The sequence below is a fragment of the Jaculus jaculus genome, chromosome 4 (assembly GCF_020740685.1).
Source record: "Jaculus jaculus isolate mJacJac1 chromosome 4, mJacJac1.mat.Y.cur, whole genome shotgun sequence".
Taxonomy (NCBI): Eukaryota; Metazoa; Chordata; class Mammalia; order Rodentia; family Dipodidae; genus Jaculus; species Jaculus jaculus.
Window position 1 is genome coordinate 47,491,479 of NC_059105.1, and position 18,568 is coordinate 47,510,046.

At 40.1% G+C, this 18,568-nt stretch overlaps 1 protein-coding gene across 1 annotated transcript in view; it reads left to right on the plus strand.

Moving 5' to 3' along the window:
* Positions 1-6,710: 6,710 nt before the first annotated feature.
* Tmeff2 (transmembrane protein with EGF like and two follistatin like domains 2) overlaps positions 6,711-18,568 on the plus strand; it is a 269,110-nt gene continuing 257,252 nt past the window's right edge. The window contains exons 1-3 of the mRNA XM_004660244.2: positions 6,711-6,980; positions 9,750-9,859; positions 17,898-18,027. Of these exons, the coding sequence (XP_004660301.1) occupies positions 6,809-6,980; positions 9,750-9,859; positions 17,898-18,027 (412 nt within the window). The 5' untranslated portion in view covers positions 6,711-6,808. The remainder of the gene's footprint in view (positions 6,981-9,749; positions 9,860-17,897; positions 18,028-18,568) is intronic.

Consider the following 18,568-nt stretch of genomic DNA (forward strand, 5'->3'; position numbering starts at 1 on the left):
GACTCAGGAAAGGGTGACATTTTTTTTTTTTTTTTTTTACAGGCCCCAAATGTACTCCATGAGAGGAAATGGGATATCACTGAGAACAGGGCTTTGGAACAGTTACACTGATAATTCTGACATCTCACACTTACTGTGAGATGGCTCTACTGCTGGCTGTGTCAGTCAAGAAAGTTTGAGGAAAAGTCCAGTCCTCACCCATAAAAGGACGCAGTTTTCATAAAGAACAGAATAAGAATTCCATTGCCATATTTTGTTGTAATGTTTTCTTGCTAAAAGGAATGCCATGAGAGAATGATATTGGAAAACCTGAGTTCAATAAAGTTAAACAGGTGTTTAGTTTTATTTGATGTGCTTTGGTTTGATTTTACTAGGGGGATCCTCAGAGCCTTTAATATGGAAATGCACTTAATGAAGCTACAAGAGAGTAGTGCTGTAATGAGACCTTTCCAGCACTTACTTCATGACAAGAGTCCATCCTATTTCATCTTTCTCTACACTTCCACATACTTTCCTTCATTCTTTCTAGGGGTGTTTGGGAGCTATGCAGTTATTGAGGATGTAAGTTTTCCAAGGATTGGCTCTACTACTAACAAGTAGCTTTGGGGAAAAAATCAATGTCATAGTGAGAAATTACTGATGCTTATTGTGAAAAATGAATAAAATGTTCAGAGAATAAAATACCCCAATGTAGATAATGACACAAATTGTGAAGAGCTACGTATACTAGTTTTTTTTTTTTTTCTTTTCAAATGGCCAGTAATAGTCCAGTTCCAATTCAGCCCAGTAGAAACCATGAATAGCCTAACACTGACTTGACAATCACTATAATCTTAAACATCTGAATAAACTCCAGCTTCTGGTTCTGACTCCAAAGAAAATTAATTTCAAATGAATTTGCAAAACAATAAAAACCTAAAATAAGGACGTGATTAAGAATATAGTAACTGAGAGGGTTACAGAAGTGGCTCGGCAGTTAAAGGAACTTGCTTGCAAAGTTAGAAGTCCTGAGTTTGATTTCCCAAGACCCATGTCAAAGCAAGAGGCCAGTTCTGGTATTCCCATTCTGTTTTCCATTTCATTCTCTCTGTCTCTTTCCTCTCTCTTTCCCTCCCTCTTTGCAAAAATATCTACAAAAAAAGAAAATAGAAATTGAAAAGTATTTGAATTTATAAATCAAAGGAACATCAAGTTGTGTTGAGGTGATTACTGCTATAAATCTTTTGAATGTTAATTGTAGTTTCCTTTTACTTTTCTAAACTATTAGATGTATGACTACAAACCTTAACTTGTTGATATTGTTTTCATCTGGTATCTTTATCAAAGCTTGTTATAGGTGTATTTAAAATAACTACTGACAGGCTACAGAGACAGCCTAGCAGTTAAAGCACTTGTTGCAAAGCCTAAAGATCCATGTTCCACACTTTAGATCCCATGTAAGCCAGATGCTCAAGGTGGCACACATATCTGGAGTTTGATTACAAAGGTTGAGGCCCTGGTGTACCAATTCTCTTTCTCTCCCTCTCTCTCTCCTGCATAAAAAAAAAAAAAAGCCAGTCTGTTGGGCTTGGATAAAAACTAAGTAAATAAATAAAATAACTACACACTCTGTCACTTTCCTCTGGACAGTGATTCAGCCAAAGTAGTATGTCAAAACATCAGGAAACTGATTTCAGTGTATGAAAATGTTTCTCCCACTCCCAGAGATTCTGTGTCATGGGTAGAACTCTGCATCAGTAAGTTTTAATTCCCTTGGTAAACAAGATATAAAACCATGGCTGAGACCTACTGACCTAAGAGTCCAAAAAATGTATTTCCCATTACTAAGAGGATAAAACTAAACATAAAGAATCAAGAATCACTAAAACTCACATGCACTAGTATAGTGAAAAATTTTTTCTTTATATCACAGTATGTAGTTTTTACATTGTTCATCTAAAAAGGGTAGAATATGGCAAATATAATCATGCTGAGACTTAAAAGGCTATCAGAAATAAAGACAGCTTCTTTCAAAGAGTCAACAGAATATGATCTATAAACAAAGTTCTAATAGAATTATCATGTCTGGGTACTTTGGTAGGTACTTTTTATGTTAAGATTGTACAGAAATCAAGGGAATAATGCCTTGGGACATTGCATCATCTTACCTATCTGAGATGGGATGGAAATGAGTGATCACATGTTAGTGTTCGGCATATAAAGTGAAAATAATACTGTATCCCAAGTAATCAACTCGTGAACTTAAGTATCATACACACATGATTTTTATTTTCACAGCCTTAATTTGATTGTAGTTATAAAACCAGGCACATTTATTTATCCACTAATTCATATATTCATCCATCTATTTATGTAGAAATGCACCTACAGAGTTATTGCAATTAAATCATACACTATTTCTCCCTTACCCTCCGGAACAACCCTCGTAGATATTATTGTTACCCACATTTTACAAATGAGACAAAGATCTGTGGTCATGAAGTCATACATATTGGTATCTTAGTGTATTTTATTAATGTACAGAATATAGAGATATCTAATAGCCTCTAAACAGAGTTTAAGTCTTTGATCTGCCCTTAAATTTTCTCGACAAAGCCCTCTGAGCAAATGTTCAAATATCTTCCACTCATCATTTAGCTATTTAGTTCTCAACCAAGGTAAATATTAAAATATAGATTGCAGGGTCCAACTCCAGACTTTCTGAATTAGAATTTCTTATAGTGAGGCATAAAATTTATGTATTAAAAAAACCTCAGGCAATGATCAAACAGATATGGATCTCTCTGTTCCTATTGGAGGTTTAATGAATATGGGTGTTACTGCTGCTCCAAAGAAAGAATAGACAAAAGTGTTCCTTGGACGAGTGCATATAGTCCTTCATAGAGGTTAGGAAGTAGCATAAGAGAACATGGTGACTCCAGTTCTGTGCTTTAAATTCAGGTAGAATTTCACTGAGTCCCAAGTTGCTTGGGGCCTTGAAAGACACATTTATTTCCTACCAATTGAGAATAGTGACAGTCTTTGTTTCATAGGCATGATATGGATTAAATAAAGTATCTTTCTGCGAATTACAATGCCTGACACCCTGAGAAACATAGGCCACATCTTACTTTATTGAGGAGAATTTTAGTGAGCAGGAAGGAAACAGAGAGCTTGCACCAGCAGAAACTATATTTTCTCAAGCTCATATACCTGTCTTTAAGGGTTTGATATTCTAGAATACTTTTCTCCTCCATCCAACCATTGCTAAGCTCTGAGTAATTTCATAGTTTTAATAATGCCCTTTTCTATGTCAAAAACAAATAAATCTTTTTTGTGGTGCTAAGGATTTAACCCAAGGTCTCAGGCCTGTAAGATAAATACCTCTACAACTGGACTACACCCTAAATTTTCCCCCAGTCTTTACAAATGCTCTCCCCCCCCCACAAAAAAAGTCTACTCGACTCTACCCCTGTACAATTATATAGTATGCAAGCTGATACTGTGTGTTATTTTTAAAATAAGAACTTTGCAAATGCATGATACAATTAGATTACATTTCTCATAATCATATAATATGCAATGCAAGGTACACTTCATAGGCTTGGTTTTAAATGTAATTGTAATAAGTAAACTGATTTGACCCTGCTGGGGAATCACTGAAACACTAATCCAATCTCATTGCAATCAAATGCAATGCCTGTCTATTTCCTTGATGCCTAATGATGAGCTAAATAATGTATATCTTTTTATTTACATATTTGACAGTACAAGGCTCCATTCAGTGAATGATGTTCTTCTGCCACTTGGTGGTGCCTGCCAGTTTCAGGACTTGTTTCTTGGTGGCACTGTAGCACTAAGTGCATAGTAAAAGGGACGGTGTCACAGCATTCTCATTGGAAAGCCTTTGGTTCAAACTGCTTAATAATTTAAATAACCTCTAAGGAAGCAACTGTATTTGTTAACCAGTCATCACCGGTAATTAACCCCTTTGGAGTCTAAAGTTACTTAGGGCGACATATCTAAAGAAGTGTACTTATTATTACAAATCGTGCCAAAATTTTACTTAGCAGCGAATTAAACAATTTTCTTTTGCCAATCGGCGCTGTAAAATTCTAGTTTATTGTCAAACCCTGAAAATCCTAGCAGGTGGATTGACTGTCATAATTACTACGTAAACACTTTGAGTGACTTTGACTTTAGTTCCAAGCATGACTTCTTTTCATAAGCCTGATTAGCTGCCACCCAAGCCTTGCAATGAAAAATGACAGGTTCTCACTCTGTAATATGGAGCTGTTAACGCTTGTTCTGCATTAGGCTTGTATTTATGTTGCCATCTCCACTGCAAGACATCTCTGATTTTGTTTTTGCAATATCATTTGGCAGGTCTATCTTCGGAACATTCGTTTTCCTTCAAGAATTCAGCTGCTCTGTCTAGAAGCTGATTTTCTGATGCCTCCAACGTCTGGTCAAATTGATCTGTTTTAATGGAGTCCTCGTCTGTAAGGAGCGAGAGCAATGACTGGAACTCTGGGATCTGCAGCCGCTAACTTGCCAGGAGGCAGAGAGATTCCGAAATCTTTTGAGGTGTGCAGGGGAGGGGAGGGGCCATCTCAGGACTAGGACTGAGGGGGGCGGGTGAGAAGACGACATGGGTCTCACATAAGGAGAGAGATTTCTTTGAGGCTTGGACGTGTTGCATGGTCATATCTCTCAAAGGAGAAGTTAAGAAGCAAGGAAGTGGGAGGAGGTTGGAGGTTGAAGTACTTAAAAGGATTGCTTTGGCACAATTTGTTCTGCTGGTGGTGTCTGCCAAGGATAGATAGTCCCCGTTTTCAAAGTATGTTGATGCCTCTTTTAAGTGTTTGGGAATGGACGCTAATTACTTGTTAGATGCCATCAAACAATGCTTAGTCGAAACACAGTAAGTACAGAAGGGGGGGGGGGGAAAGCAGGGAAATTTGAAGAAAAGAGGAGGCTATGAGCTCTTGAGAGGAGCAAGAGGAAGAGAAGAAGGCGGCCAGAGAGAGGAATAGAAAAGAATCGAGGTGCGGAGGAGAAAAAAAAAATCCTGAATCATTGAAACAGCATACATAGAAAACTCCTTCTTCTAGGGCATCCACAACTGTGACTGCAGTAGTGACCCAAGCCACTCCTCCCCATGCTTATCCCAGAAAGCTCTGGGATCCTAGGGACTAAAATATCATTAAGTCAAAGAGTGTGTCTAACTGCGTGGCCTGCAGCAGGAGGAAGGCGGGTCCCGCTGTGCCTTTTTGCCCAGGACTAGCTGGGAGCGAAAGAGAACCGCTCCGAGCCGCGAACTCGTGCCCAGTCAGACCTCCTCGCCTCTCCGGTCACTAGTGATGCGCAGCCTCTCGCTTCACGCGCCCGGGGCCGCAGCGGGCGCCACGAAGTGAGCCCTGGCTGGCAGGACGCCGCTTCCCCGGCTCGGAGTCGGGGTAAAGGGTGATGGGGAGAGGGATGAGCCTTTCTCCAGCCTTTTTCTATGCAGATGGGCCTTCCGCGGCCCCGCAGGCCACCTGCCCCGACCAAATCTGACCTTCCAAACACATTTGGCCGCACCTCCCAGGCAACCACACAACTAGGCTGCACCTAAGCGCCTGACGGGGAATGGGATTCAAACCTCCGCCGGCCGAGCGGGGTGAGAACTAGGGAAGGCCCAGCAGGGGAGAGGAGGAGCGCCCAGGAAGCTTAGCGAGCGCCCTCGGGGTGGAAGGAAGCGCCGGGGGCAGGAATGGGGGGGGGCATGCTGCGGCTTGCTGACCAGCCAGCGCCTGCTTTCTCGCGCTCTCAGCACCACCTCTCGCCCAGCACCCTCGGCTACCGCCCAGAGCTGCAGCGCAGGGTCCGCCACGTCCTGCCCAGCCTGGAGCCGCTTCCCTCTGCTCCCTCCCTGCGCGCTTCTCGCCTCCGCGGCTCCACGGCCACCGCCGCTCCCACCACCTCCAGCTCGGAGGCGACGCCATCCAGCCGCAGCCGCAGCCGCCGCCGGCGCGGGTGCTCGCAGCCCGGGGTCACGCGCCGCCGAGAGGCGCGGGTCCGGCCCCCGCGCACAGTAGGGGGCGGCCCAGAGCCGAGAGTGGAGCGAGTGGCGAGAACGAGCGTGGGGGGCGGTCGCCCTCCCTGAAGCCCGCGCTTCTCGCACGAGCCGTCCCCAGCCTAGCCCCACGCGCGCGGGAAGCCCAGCGAGCCGGTCCATCTGTGGCATCCGCGGCCGCCTCCTCCCGGCACCTCCTCGCCGACCCCTCCCTCCCGGGACCTGCATCCCGCTCCGCCAATCAGAGTCCGACTGCCGCTTCCCACGTGACCCCGGGCGGGCTAAGGACCTGCTGCTTCCCAAACGCCAGAGGGATGCGGGCGGCAGAGCGCGAGAGGCGGCTGTGGGGCTGCGGGGCGCAGTGACGGTCCCTCCACCCCGTGTCCCCCCGCGCTCGCGTCCAGGGCTCCCCGTCCCCTCCGGTGCCCTGCGTTTCCCAGAGCACGCTTCCTATGGCTAAAGCTTTCCACGCCTCCCGTGCGGCTCCTGGGCGGACGGCCGTGTGGTTAATGGGGCTGCGCCGGGTCACTGGATGTTGCTGAAACTCTGGAGATCATGCGCGGGCTTGGCTGCCGCTTCCCCGCAGGCTGTCCCTGCCGCCGCCGCCGCGTCCTCCGCCGCGGTGCGAGGGATGCTCAGTAGCCCGCCGCGTGGCCCCTGCGATCGCGCGTTCCCCCGAAGAAGCCGCTTGCTGCCGCCGCCGCCGCCGCCGCTCCCGCTGCTGCTGCTGCTGCTGCTGCTGCTGCTGCTGCAGAGTTGCGCGAACTAGTCATGGTGCTGTGGGAGTCCCCGCGGCAGTGCAGCAGCTGGACACTTTGCGAGGGCTTTTGCTGGCTGCTGCTGCTGCCCGTGATGCTTTTCATCGTAGCCCGTCCCGTGAAGCTCGCTGCTTTCCCTACCTCCTTAAGTGACTGCCAGACGCCCACCGGCTGGAACTGCTCTGGTGAGTCCAGCACCTCAGCCCTGCGCCTTTGCACCCTGCAGAAGAGCCCACCTACCCTCGCGCGTGTACCCAGGCCCCCGCGGGGTCACTGTCCCAAACCCGAGACCTCCCATCTCCATCCAGAGAAACGGGAACTGCTCCTGGCCAGGCGCTGTGCAAGGGTAGTGCTGGTGATGGTGGCGATGGTTCTGGAATCAAAAGAAAGTGCAGGCATAGGATCCCTATAAGTGTCTGCAGTTAGACAGTTTTCCGGGTTCACTGAAAAGAATTCCGATCCTAGAGCCTAGAGGAGACACTGACGGACTCTTCCCCATCATTAAAGAAAAAAGTCTAGCTAGGGTGAGCGAGAAATAACTTTATGAGATAGAACAAGAGGGAAAGCAGTACATTCTCTGGTGACCGCAGAACATTTGATTGCTGCCCAAAGTGCCTTGAGAGACTGAGTGCCTGAGAATCTATTCAGGATAAGGTCACATAGATTCTAAAGGAGGCAGGTTTCCCTCCCTCTCCCTCTCTTTCCCTCCCTCCCCCCTCTCTTTCTCTCTCTGTCTCTTCTCCTTCCATAATCCCCCTCCCTTCTTCCCTCCCTCAGCGTGTCTCCCTCTCTTCTTCCTAACCTCCCTCCAAGTCTTTCTCTCTCCCTCCTTCCCTCCCTCAACGTTTCTCCCTCCCTTGTTCCTAACCTCCCTCCAAGACTTTCTCTCTTCCTCCTTCCCTCCCTCAACGTGTCTCCCTCCCTTCTTCCTAACCTCCCTCCAAGTCTTTCTCTCTCCCTCCTTCCCTCCCTCAACGTGCCTCCCTCCCTTCTTCCTAACCTCCCTCCAAGTCTTTCTCTCTTCCTCCTTCCCTCCCTCAACGTGTCTCTCTCCCTTGTTCCTAACCTCCCTCCTAGTCGTTCTCCCTCCATCCCTCCATTCTTCCTTCCCTCCTTGCAAGTGTTTCACCCTCCCTCCCTTTATCCTTCCTTCATCCCCCTCCTTCGCTCCCTTCCTCATTCCCTATCTCAAAGTGTCTTCCTCTCTTCTTTCTCACCCCCCTCCAAGTCTTTCTCGTTCTCCCCCCCCCCCTTTCTCTATCTCTTTCCTTGGTTGCAATTGCTTTCGATTTTGATTTTTAATTCCCTTGATTTGTAGTCAAGAGGTTTCCATTCAAGGCTTCTCCAAGCTCTTAGATCGTGGTGGAGTTAAGTTGAAATAGAAACCCTCACAGATCACCCAGGCCATAATATGTATGGTCTATGCTGACAGGCTCACCAGGGCACACAGTAAATTGACCTATTGTTGTCAGTGAGCTCAGACTTCTCTTCTGTACAGGGTTGGCGGAGTGGCAGGCACTCCTCTTCAAAGTATGAATATCAGAGCTTGGCTGGCTAAAAACCTCTTAAGTGAATAGGGCCCAAGAACTGGAGTTTTTGCTTTCATACTAGCTGTATTCACGTTTCAGTATGACAGCTTCTGGTATACTGAGTGGAATTGTGGTGTGATTTCATTGGCATTTTAAACACCATTAACATGTCTGGGTATCATCCCCTAGGTCTGGTCTGTTTGGATTTTAGCAAGTGTGTTTGTAATTTTTCATCTTCTGTATACATAATTGTGCTACAATTAAATCTGACTCCTATTGAAGTGGCTTTCAAGAATGTATGTGAGCTGAAGGAAGTGAGTGTAACTTTTGAGAGGAGGGGATGACTAGGGCTAATTTACAGGTGAAAGTATATAATAGTATAAATTGAAGAGAAAAATTATTATGCATTATTGTAGTTCATCCTTTGTTAAGACAAGTGGAGAATGTGGCCCTATTGCATTTGGGTCAGTAGATTGACTTTGTTCTGCTTTTGGTAGTTTCTAAATTTGGCATTTTATAAAACTCAACATGTCTCTAACTTATTCTTGGTTCTTGCATGCATGTATGCTATTTTTGAAAGAATAAGTTCCACTTAGGAACATAACAGCTTTAAAAAAAATGATTATTTCTAATGTTGGTGATTTTGTAGTCCATTATGACTAGTTGGCTTCATCATTAACTAATACTGTTTTTGGAAATAACTAAGTAGGAGATTGCCATTGGCAATGAAGAAATTCATTATTAGTCAGATATCTTAAAGGCCGTGAACAAATTTGTGTGTGTGTGTGTGTGTGTGTGTGTTTGATTAAGAAAAAAATATGAACTGGGTTTCCAGCAGACTGTCAAGAACTTGGAAGTCCCCTCCCACCTCTGTTAACTTGCAGGTAATCCATCTTCATTTGAGCCAGACAGACCATCACAGAAAACACTGGGCCTGTTTGTCTTTATTATTGGGGCTTTGTTTCCTCTTTGTCTGAAAAAAATTCCAAAAAAGGATTGCTTCAGACTTTAAATCAAAGAAGCATTGAAGGTAGTGAAACAGTAAAATGGCATTCACATACCATCACCAGCTCTTTTCCCAAGTGCTGTGTTTGGGAGTCATAAATATCGCACCCATAATGAAAAAAAATAAGCTGAGGAGCTAGCAGCAAACTTTTATTCACCACTAAGCTAACATAAATAGCATGATCAAGACATGACATTGAGGGAGTTTGACTAGGAAATTATTGTGTAAAACATTAATTAATATTGACCACTTAAATAGATTTTGAAATGATCAGTAAAGAGCAACCTGGCAGGACATCTGTGACTGATGGCATTAAATAAGCAAATGTCAGGGAAATTCTGTTACTGGGATTAGATAGTGTGCTTTTTGTTCAAATCTATAACATTTTTAATGACTAGAGTGCTCTCTTTAAATTTGAGGTTATGATGACAGAGAAAATGATCTCTTCCTCTGTGACACCAACACCTGTAAATTTGATGGGGAATGTTTAAGAATCGGAGACACTGTGACTTGTGTCTGTCAGTTCAAGGTAAGACAACTTATATTTGCATCTTCTAATTCATTCATTAAAGAGACTACAAGGTAGAGTGTTACCTTTACAGTCTATCAGTTGGCAGTTGAGAACTATACAAGCTCAGAGGAAAGCTGGAACCAATCAAGAGTACAGATGAGAGAACCAGCTGATGTCAAGAAAACACATTTTCTTGATATTTGTATATACAATTAAGAGTGGCACTGGAGGTAGAAAGCTTCAGGTTGTGCTTTCCAGGTGTGGAAGGACAATTATGTCTTCCTGACCCTTGTAGCATTTTATAAGTAAATTGGCAGAGGATAGTTGTCAAAAGAGTCAATGGGTAGAAAATGTAGATCTGTACTTTCATTTTCTTGGACCATGGTTGTCATCCTTTGATCTTGTTGTCCTTTGTTTCAATGGGCTTGATTTTTATTACCCTGTCAATGTAATTAAAATTTTAAACTAACTTCTTATTAAGATGACTCCGAAACTACTGTTCTAACTTAGATATTAGGGACCATATTGACTTTTCATGAATACCACACTCAATGACAATTGCTGTAGGCACAAGCCATTTCATGAACACAAGAAAGATGGACTTTGCCTGTGTTATAAAAAATTTCAACAATTAAAGCAGAGTAAAAGGACTCAGAGTAGATTTTATCAAAACTAAGTTATTAGAATCAATTCAAAATAAAACTTCAAATGTTATTATAGTCATTTATCATGTACTGTTCTACTTTGTAAATTATGACCTTTCCTCTCACAATAATCACATAGTCATGTGTATCCACAAATACCACATATGTTGAACTAATACTCTATACTAACCTTTGAGTATGAAATTGATTACTTTAGGAAGAATACTTTGACATCTAACAAAAAACTTAATGAAGAAATTTGCATGTAAACAGAACTGAATGGGAGATCAAGAACATTTTCTAAGACTGTAAGAAAATTATGTTATACAACAAATAAAACATTAAACTGAAAGCCAGCAAAAAACATCAGATTTAATATGAACTATTCAGAATTGAAATTTAAATATTCTGGATTGAATTCAACATCATAGTGAGACAGAGACAGATAATGGAATTCACATTTTAATATGGCTTGAGTTACTTTTAGATTCACTAAAAGCTGCATGTGCATTATTCTCTCCTTTCTAAGAAACAGTGAGACCCCACTCCCTGTAGAGGTATTGCTGTGACTGTCTTTAAGACTATACTATACTGTTAGAACATATTTGTGAGATTTAATATGCAACCCACTTGCAGAGTCTCCACTGCACTGAACGTTGTAATTATGTTCTTTCAATGAACTACATGAGGGAGAATGGAGCATGAGAACTCCCAATTCATACTTCCCTCAAATGTTAACTAAAGACAAAATTCACAGGAAAGTCACTAATCAAAGGCACACAGGATTTTATAGATTTTATGTATGATTTACCTGAATTTATATTTTTTCTCACTCAGGGTAGTTATAAGGCGTGAACTCATAAACAGTATAAAATGAACCAGGAAGAATATTTCTCAAGTAAAAATCCATGTTTCTAAGATATCATCTATAGGAATAAAGGGGTTGATAGAACTTGATGAATGCTATGAAATGAAAATGTATTGTTTTCTTCTTAAAGGAACTGTTTTGACTTTTACTTGCAACATCCGCTTTTGAATTTTTTCTTATCAACCAAAACATTTGTTTTTCACACATTGGTCACCTAAGTATATCTGTTATTAATTTAAGTAATTGTTGTAGAGTAAGTTATGATGGAACACATGCAAGTTTGAATGGAAAACAAAAACAAAAATGTTTGTTTCCTAATGCTTGTAGCATTTTAAATCTAGTACTTGATTCCACTGCTATGAATGCATGCTTTGACATAGTCATTCTTGAAGGACAAAAATAAACATCTCCCTATTTGAATTTTGTGATTTAGGATATGTCAGTAACAAAGAGTGACTAAATTAAGGTGACAGATACAGAAAATTATAAAAGTTGTATGAAGAATGAAAGCTAAGATATCTTAAGACAAGATTTTCTTGATTTTTTCTAAATAATGCCACATAAATTTGAGTTTCTGGTTTTGCTTTTAATGTTTTTCCCTTCCATCTGATAAAAAAAAGAAGAGGTCCTAAAAATCTCTTTTATATACTACTCTAAATTTCTGTTTCTTGTGCATTTTAAGATAAAAGCATAAATTCATCTATACAAGTAGGATACAGATAGTCTTTTTTAGCTGTGAGATGAATTTCAAATGGAAAGGGGCATATTTATGGGCAATCGATACTATTTTACAATTTTAATTCTTACTAAAGCAGTAAAGAAAACAGATATTATCTTTTACTTCCCTAGATTTTAAAAATATATTTATTTATGTATTTGAGAGAGAGAGGGTAAGAAAGAGAAAGAGGCAAATAGATAGAGAGTGAGAGAGACAATGGGCATGCCAGGGCCTCTAGCCACTGCAAAGGAACTCTAGACTAATGTGCCACCTTGTGCATCAGGATTTACATGGGTACTGGGGAATTGAACCTTGGTCCTTTGGCTTTGCAGGCAAGAGCCCTAACTGCTAAGCTATCTCTCCAGCCAGATTTTTAAAAAAACTTATTTGTTTGAGTATACTGACTCATTTATGCCTTACAACTAGATTAGATAATATTTGTTTTCTTTCTTTCTGTCTTTCATTTGCATTTTCTTTTCAACCATGACTTTTTTCCATTCCTTTTCTTTTCATTCATTTTTCCTCAGCACTGAATATTGAATTTGGGACCTTGTCCATGATAGACAATTACTCTCCCACATTCTCAGGCCTTTCATTTCTTTCAAAAGATGTGGAGATTTCGACACATTAGTACAAATACTTTAGCCTACGTAGAGATCCTAGAGTAAGTACCTAGGAACTTTGATAACAATCATAGTATTTCCAAGATGTACATACAAATGAAAATACCACTAACACAGCAACAACATCCGCTTATTGTAGACAGTTCTCAATATCCAAAACAGTAGAATTCAAGCATCTGCAATCTGGGAATCCCACATGATGGTAAATCAGTATGAGATTTGGGAGCATTTTGGATTTGGGATTTTTGGAGTAGGGATGCTTAAAGGGAAAATCCTATGAGAATATTGTAAAATCCCCCATACAGTAAAATCTCAAATGGTTTTTTGTCTCAATCAATTTTTATAAAGGATACTCAGCCTTACAAATAATATGAACCCCAAAACTGACCTGCCATCTCATGTATTCCACTATAAACATACCAAGTGACTTGCTAGTCAATTTGATGAATCAGATGTGAGAACAGAAATATAGTGACAATTGATAGCTGAATTGATATATGAAAGAAGAAAGGGAGTTAGAATGATTAAAGGAATAAACACACATGTAGTTGTTCTTAATACTGGTCGAAGAATGGCCAATGTACATTTTATCAGTTTAAAGTCTTATGTTATCTATTTCTTAAGGTATTGCACAGTTCAAGTAGTAAACATTTTCACTTAATAAACCATGTTTTAGCATGTATAATGTTTCATTTACTAGGGTTGTAAAACACATTGCCCAAAATTTAGTTGTTAGACCATAAATGCTTATTTTGTTAATGAATCAGCACTTTGGGTGAGGCTGTTGTAAACTGCTCATCTCTCCTTAGCTAAGAGTGATGGGAGGGACCTAAGAGGCTTACTTCTATGATCAACTGAGGGCTCTAATTCGTGTTTTGACTACCAGCTAGGGGTCTTTGTTCTTTTGCATGTCCCTCTCTTTGTATGGGCTAGTTTGGTCTTCCTTGTAGCACAGCAACTGGGTTTCAAGAGCAAATACCCAGAACCAGAGACGGAGCCATATAAAACCTATATGTTTCAATAACCTAACATGGGAGGTCACACAGAACCACTTCCACTACAATTAAAGGGCTGCCCACTGTAGAAACCACAGAACTTTCTATCTAGGGAAAGTGATCCAGAGAAGTGAAAGTTACAGATGGATAATCAAACAACTGCAACATATGTAGGATATTTTTTATCATTTTCTTTTCTAGAAGAGAAATATGCTATACCCCAAGCCATTCTTCCTGCGCCTTTGACAACTGGGGATATAACAAAATTCACTTAACATCTGTTGAGAACATTCTACATGCCAGACTGTAGAAGGTGGCAGAAATCGAAAAAAATTATACATAACTTCTAGATAGTGAAATAACAGCTTAAAATCTTTATTAGCCAAACAAGGGATAAATCATATGAAAATGTCTAATGCCATTTTTATCTGTTGGTGCCATAAAATAAATTCTGTATATACCAGTGTGTCACAGTAAAGTATTGTTGATTACTTAATCAATGTAAAAATTTTGGAACAAAACTTTCTATTGAAGACACATATTCAGAAAATAAACTCAAGATTAACAAAAAAATAATAAAAGCTAGGAAAAATAGAATCACGTTTCTTCTTAGAAGTTGTACAACACTTACATTTATGAATTTAGCCACCTGGAATTTAGCCTTACTTTTTCTTTCCAAGCCAACTGTGTTGCCTTTAGTAAGTCACTTAATACCCAAGTTGCCCCTTCCTCAGATAGTGAACAGACAGTATTAGGATTATCACTAACATCCATTTATAATAATTTGGCATATTTTGATGCAGTCTTATCCTAATTTCTTACTGAGAGGTATCCTGGTTTTCTTTGTTTGAAAATTCTATAAATGCCATACTTTGCTTCCAATACTAGGTGTTGAGTCTTCTAGTTAAAATATGTCGAGTTTCAAATGATTTCCATTTCTCTTTATAAAGTTGTATTTCCAAAGGATCATGTGTTTTAAAGCATATATTTGTTAATTTTCCATATACACCCATTACCCATTTCAAATGGAGGTAATAAGCAAGAAATGATGAAAAATTCAACCATTGAATAATATACTCAGGACCTATTCAAGGACAATAAGGAAATAAGAAAACACTTGGTAATTCTTGCTCCCCTTGACCCTTGGTGATTTAGTACGTGCTTTTCCCCTGTGTTATTCATATTAATGTGTGAAAGTCATGGTCAAGGGCCAAAAACATTGTGGTGATAATCTACAGTTAAGCTCTTCCCAGCTCTCGACAAATCTCCCTTTTGGCATGTGCATGGAACTTGGCAGCTCTGTTTTAGCACTGTTCACATTTGGCTTCCCTCATCCCTCAGAAGTGACATATGAACACTTTATCAGTTTGTTCGGTATTTTAAGATGCATCAGCATTGTGTAATAGCACCTGACAGAGATAATAAATACTTCCTAGTCCCAGCTCAGTCCATTGTCTCTACATTTGACAAATATTCAGAAAAACATGAGAAGTATGAGGGGCACAGAAGAAAATATGGACCTAAATGATCTACACACCAAGTATTGCAACTCAGACTGAAGCTGGATAATAAAATGAAAACCAGGAGCAAGAATTCAGGGTCCAAGCCTGAGAAGTTAACTAGTTTCACTGTACACACTAATTTTAGCTCTCATATGTCTATTGAAATAGTGAGCAAATCTATTGCTCATTATGTTCCTGTCTCTTTCTTTCTGATCTTTCATCCATTGTAGATAATAATGAGCCCAATACAGCCCACCTACATTGTGCTGTCCCCGGTGCTGAATACTGCCCATTTAAGAACTTCATCTCTTCCTGGTCGGGAATGTGATAGGAACACCAGCCTTGTTTACTCTTCATGACTGCCCACTGGGAAATTTACCTCTTTACTGAAATTTTGCTATTGTCTTTTGTCTTTAGTAGAAATAAAACTTTTCTTTTTTATGGTAGTTAGTCTTCATGTTAACTAAATATATGAAAAGCTTGTGGATGACATCCCTTTCACAGTTTTTACCCAACCAGAAGGGAACTTCTTAATGAATTAGAGATCAGCAATGGATTGTCAAAAGTTTACAATCAAGTAAAGGTCTTATATAATTGTATAAATAGAGTGAGTCTAAGGACCAGCAGTATAACTGTGGAATAGAATTATTGAATAGGAACCTCCTAGGTTATCTATATGATCAACTGTGGAAATGGAGTGAACATATTTAAAGTGTAAATCACCCATTTAGCAATTGTTACCATCATAATATGAGGATACTACAACTTGGATTTGCTGTTAGGAAAAACGTAGATGACAATTAGCAGAGCAGAATTATTTAGGTTATCCAATGAAGATCAAAGGCAAGACATATAAGACTTTCATTTCAGAGAACGTTGATTTACATCAGGATGACTAAACTGTTATTACTTGAGGACATAGACCAAGAGGTAAATACTTGATAGAAAAATATATATTGTTGAAAAATACTTAGAGCATGAAATACATCTGAAGATTTTATTGATTTCTTACCTTATTAGCAGGTTTTTTTTAAAAATTATTTATTTATTTATTTGAGAGCGACAGACACAGAGAGAACGACAGATAGAGGGAGAGAGAGGGAATGGGCGTGCCAGGGCTTCCAGCCTCTGCAAATGAACTCCAGATGCGTGCGCCCCCTTGTGCATCTGGCTAACATGGGACCTGGGGAACCGAGCCTTGAATCGGGTCCTTAGGGTTCACAGGCAAGCGCTTAACCACTAAGCCATCTCTCCAGCCCCTTATTGGCAGGTTTTGCATCAATCCTGGTAGTAAACAAATTTATTAGCATTCATATTAATAATGCTTTAGTTTCCCTAATAAGTTGATAGTTTATTTTGTATTACAAATGTATAGTGTATCATAAGATAAAAAATTTTAATTAAAAATGAAAAAAGAGGGCTGGAGAGATAGTTTAGATGTTAATGTGCTTATCTATGGAGCTTAAGGACCCATGTTCGACTCTTCAGATTTCACATAAGCCAGACACACAAAGTGATATATGCATGCAAGATTGCACATGCACACAAAGTGGTACACGCATCTGGGGTTTGATTATAGTGGCTGGAGGTTCTAGCATGCCAGTTTTCTCTCTTTCTCATGCTCACATATAAAAGGGCTAGTCTGTTGGGCTTGCCTCAAAAAAATTGGAAAAGAGAAAGTGTTTTCACATATATCGTGTGTACATGATTTTCCTTATTCACTTTCTGGCCTAGGTAAGAGTTTATAAGTAATCATCTTGATCATTTCATTTGTTATAATTAACAATGAAATGCATCAGTAGTGATAATCATGAGATAATAACGTCCCAGTGTAATTATCAGGTATGGGACACAGCCAAGTATCTCTACTGCCTTGGAGTGTGACTGTGTTATGATGACGATACCCAGGAGGTTTCTTAACTTTGATTGTAAAAATGCATAGTTTTTGGTAATGAGTTTTTTTTAATAAACTTTTATGATTCTGTAATATACATTTACAGTGATACTTGAAATATTCAGAAAAGTGGACATTTGACACAGTATCTGTGAAAGTTTTTCTCTGTGTTCTTTAGTCATTTCTGGACTATATCAATATGCAAAGCTCTAAAGACATCTAAAGAGTAATTAGTAAATTAGTATCTTATCTGAATATGCCCTAATCCATAAAGATTAAAATTAAATAGGGAAAAATAACCAAGGACTAACTGGATTAAATTCATTAATTTTAGTGTAGCTTTGGCACTTCAGACAAGTACTTCTGCTCCAAACACAGATCAACATGAACCTTGTTGTGAATAGCTTGGACAGTGTGGTATGTTTGTTTTCCCATAGGAAGTCAGGTGTTATCAGAAAAAAATTAAATAGTAGTGTTATCAGAAAAAAAATATATAGTAGTGATACATTTGTTGTTATATGTTCTCTGTGCTGCTAATGGCTCAGTCTCTTCCTTGGAATTGCCTGATCAATTGAGATACTGTTTGTTGCCTCTGTGTAAATCAAATGACAAATTGGCTGACTTGACACTGCTTTTGTGTGCCTTTAAATGATGCACTTACAAGGTTAAAGACATACAGACTACAATGTGGGCCATTGTAAATGAAGGATGTGGTTTATTTATTTATTTTTTGGAAATGATTTCTTGTGTTTAAGATGTCAGAGAGATACAGACTCCAGTAATAACTTTGGTCATATCTCTTTGTTCCCCAGTGCAACAGTGACTATGTGCCTGTGTGTGGCTCCAATGGGGAGAGCTACCAGAATGAGTGCTACCTGCGCCAGGCTGCCTGCAAACAGCAGAGTGAGATTCTTGTGGTCTCTGAAGGATCCTGTGCCGCAGGTATGATTTCAGGGCTCCCTGTAAGCTAGTGGGTTTTCAGTCTAAAGGCTGTGGCTCCTCTTCTCCTCCAAAATATCAACAGATTACATACTGATTGATTATCTCACTTCCTTTTCTTCTGCACAAGGAATGCCTTTTTCTGTGTCTTTACATTTTAATCACTTTTGGAAGAATGTGGAAATGTATCATAAGGGAACTGGTAGATTTAAATACATATGTTGTTTAATGGCGTGTAGACAGTTGAATAAAAATATAATTAGAAATCTTGATGGACTGCCCAGATACCAAATTTATAGAAACCAAACTATGCATGGGTAAAGTTTTTGTTTGACTGACTGATTGATGCTTTGAAAAACATAATTATCTTCTAGAGTCTAGCTCTTTGAGATTCAGTTCTGCAGTTAAAAATCTGCAATTAGTGCCTCCACAGAATGCACTTCTACCATTTAGCAGATCTTACTGAAGAATGCAATCGTGTCTATGTGATGTATACTATCATCTGTCTTCAAACACATTGAATCTCAGATTCTGTTGTCCCCAG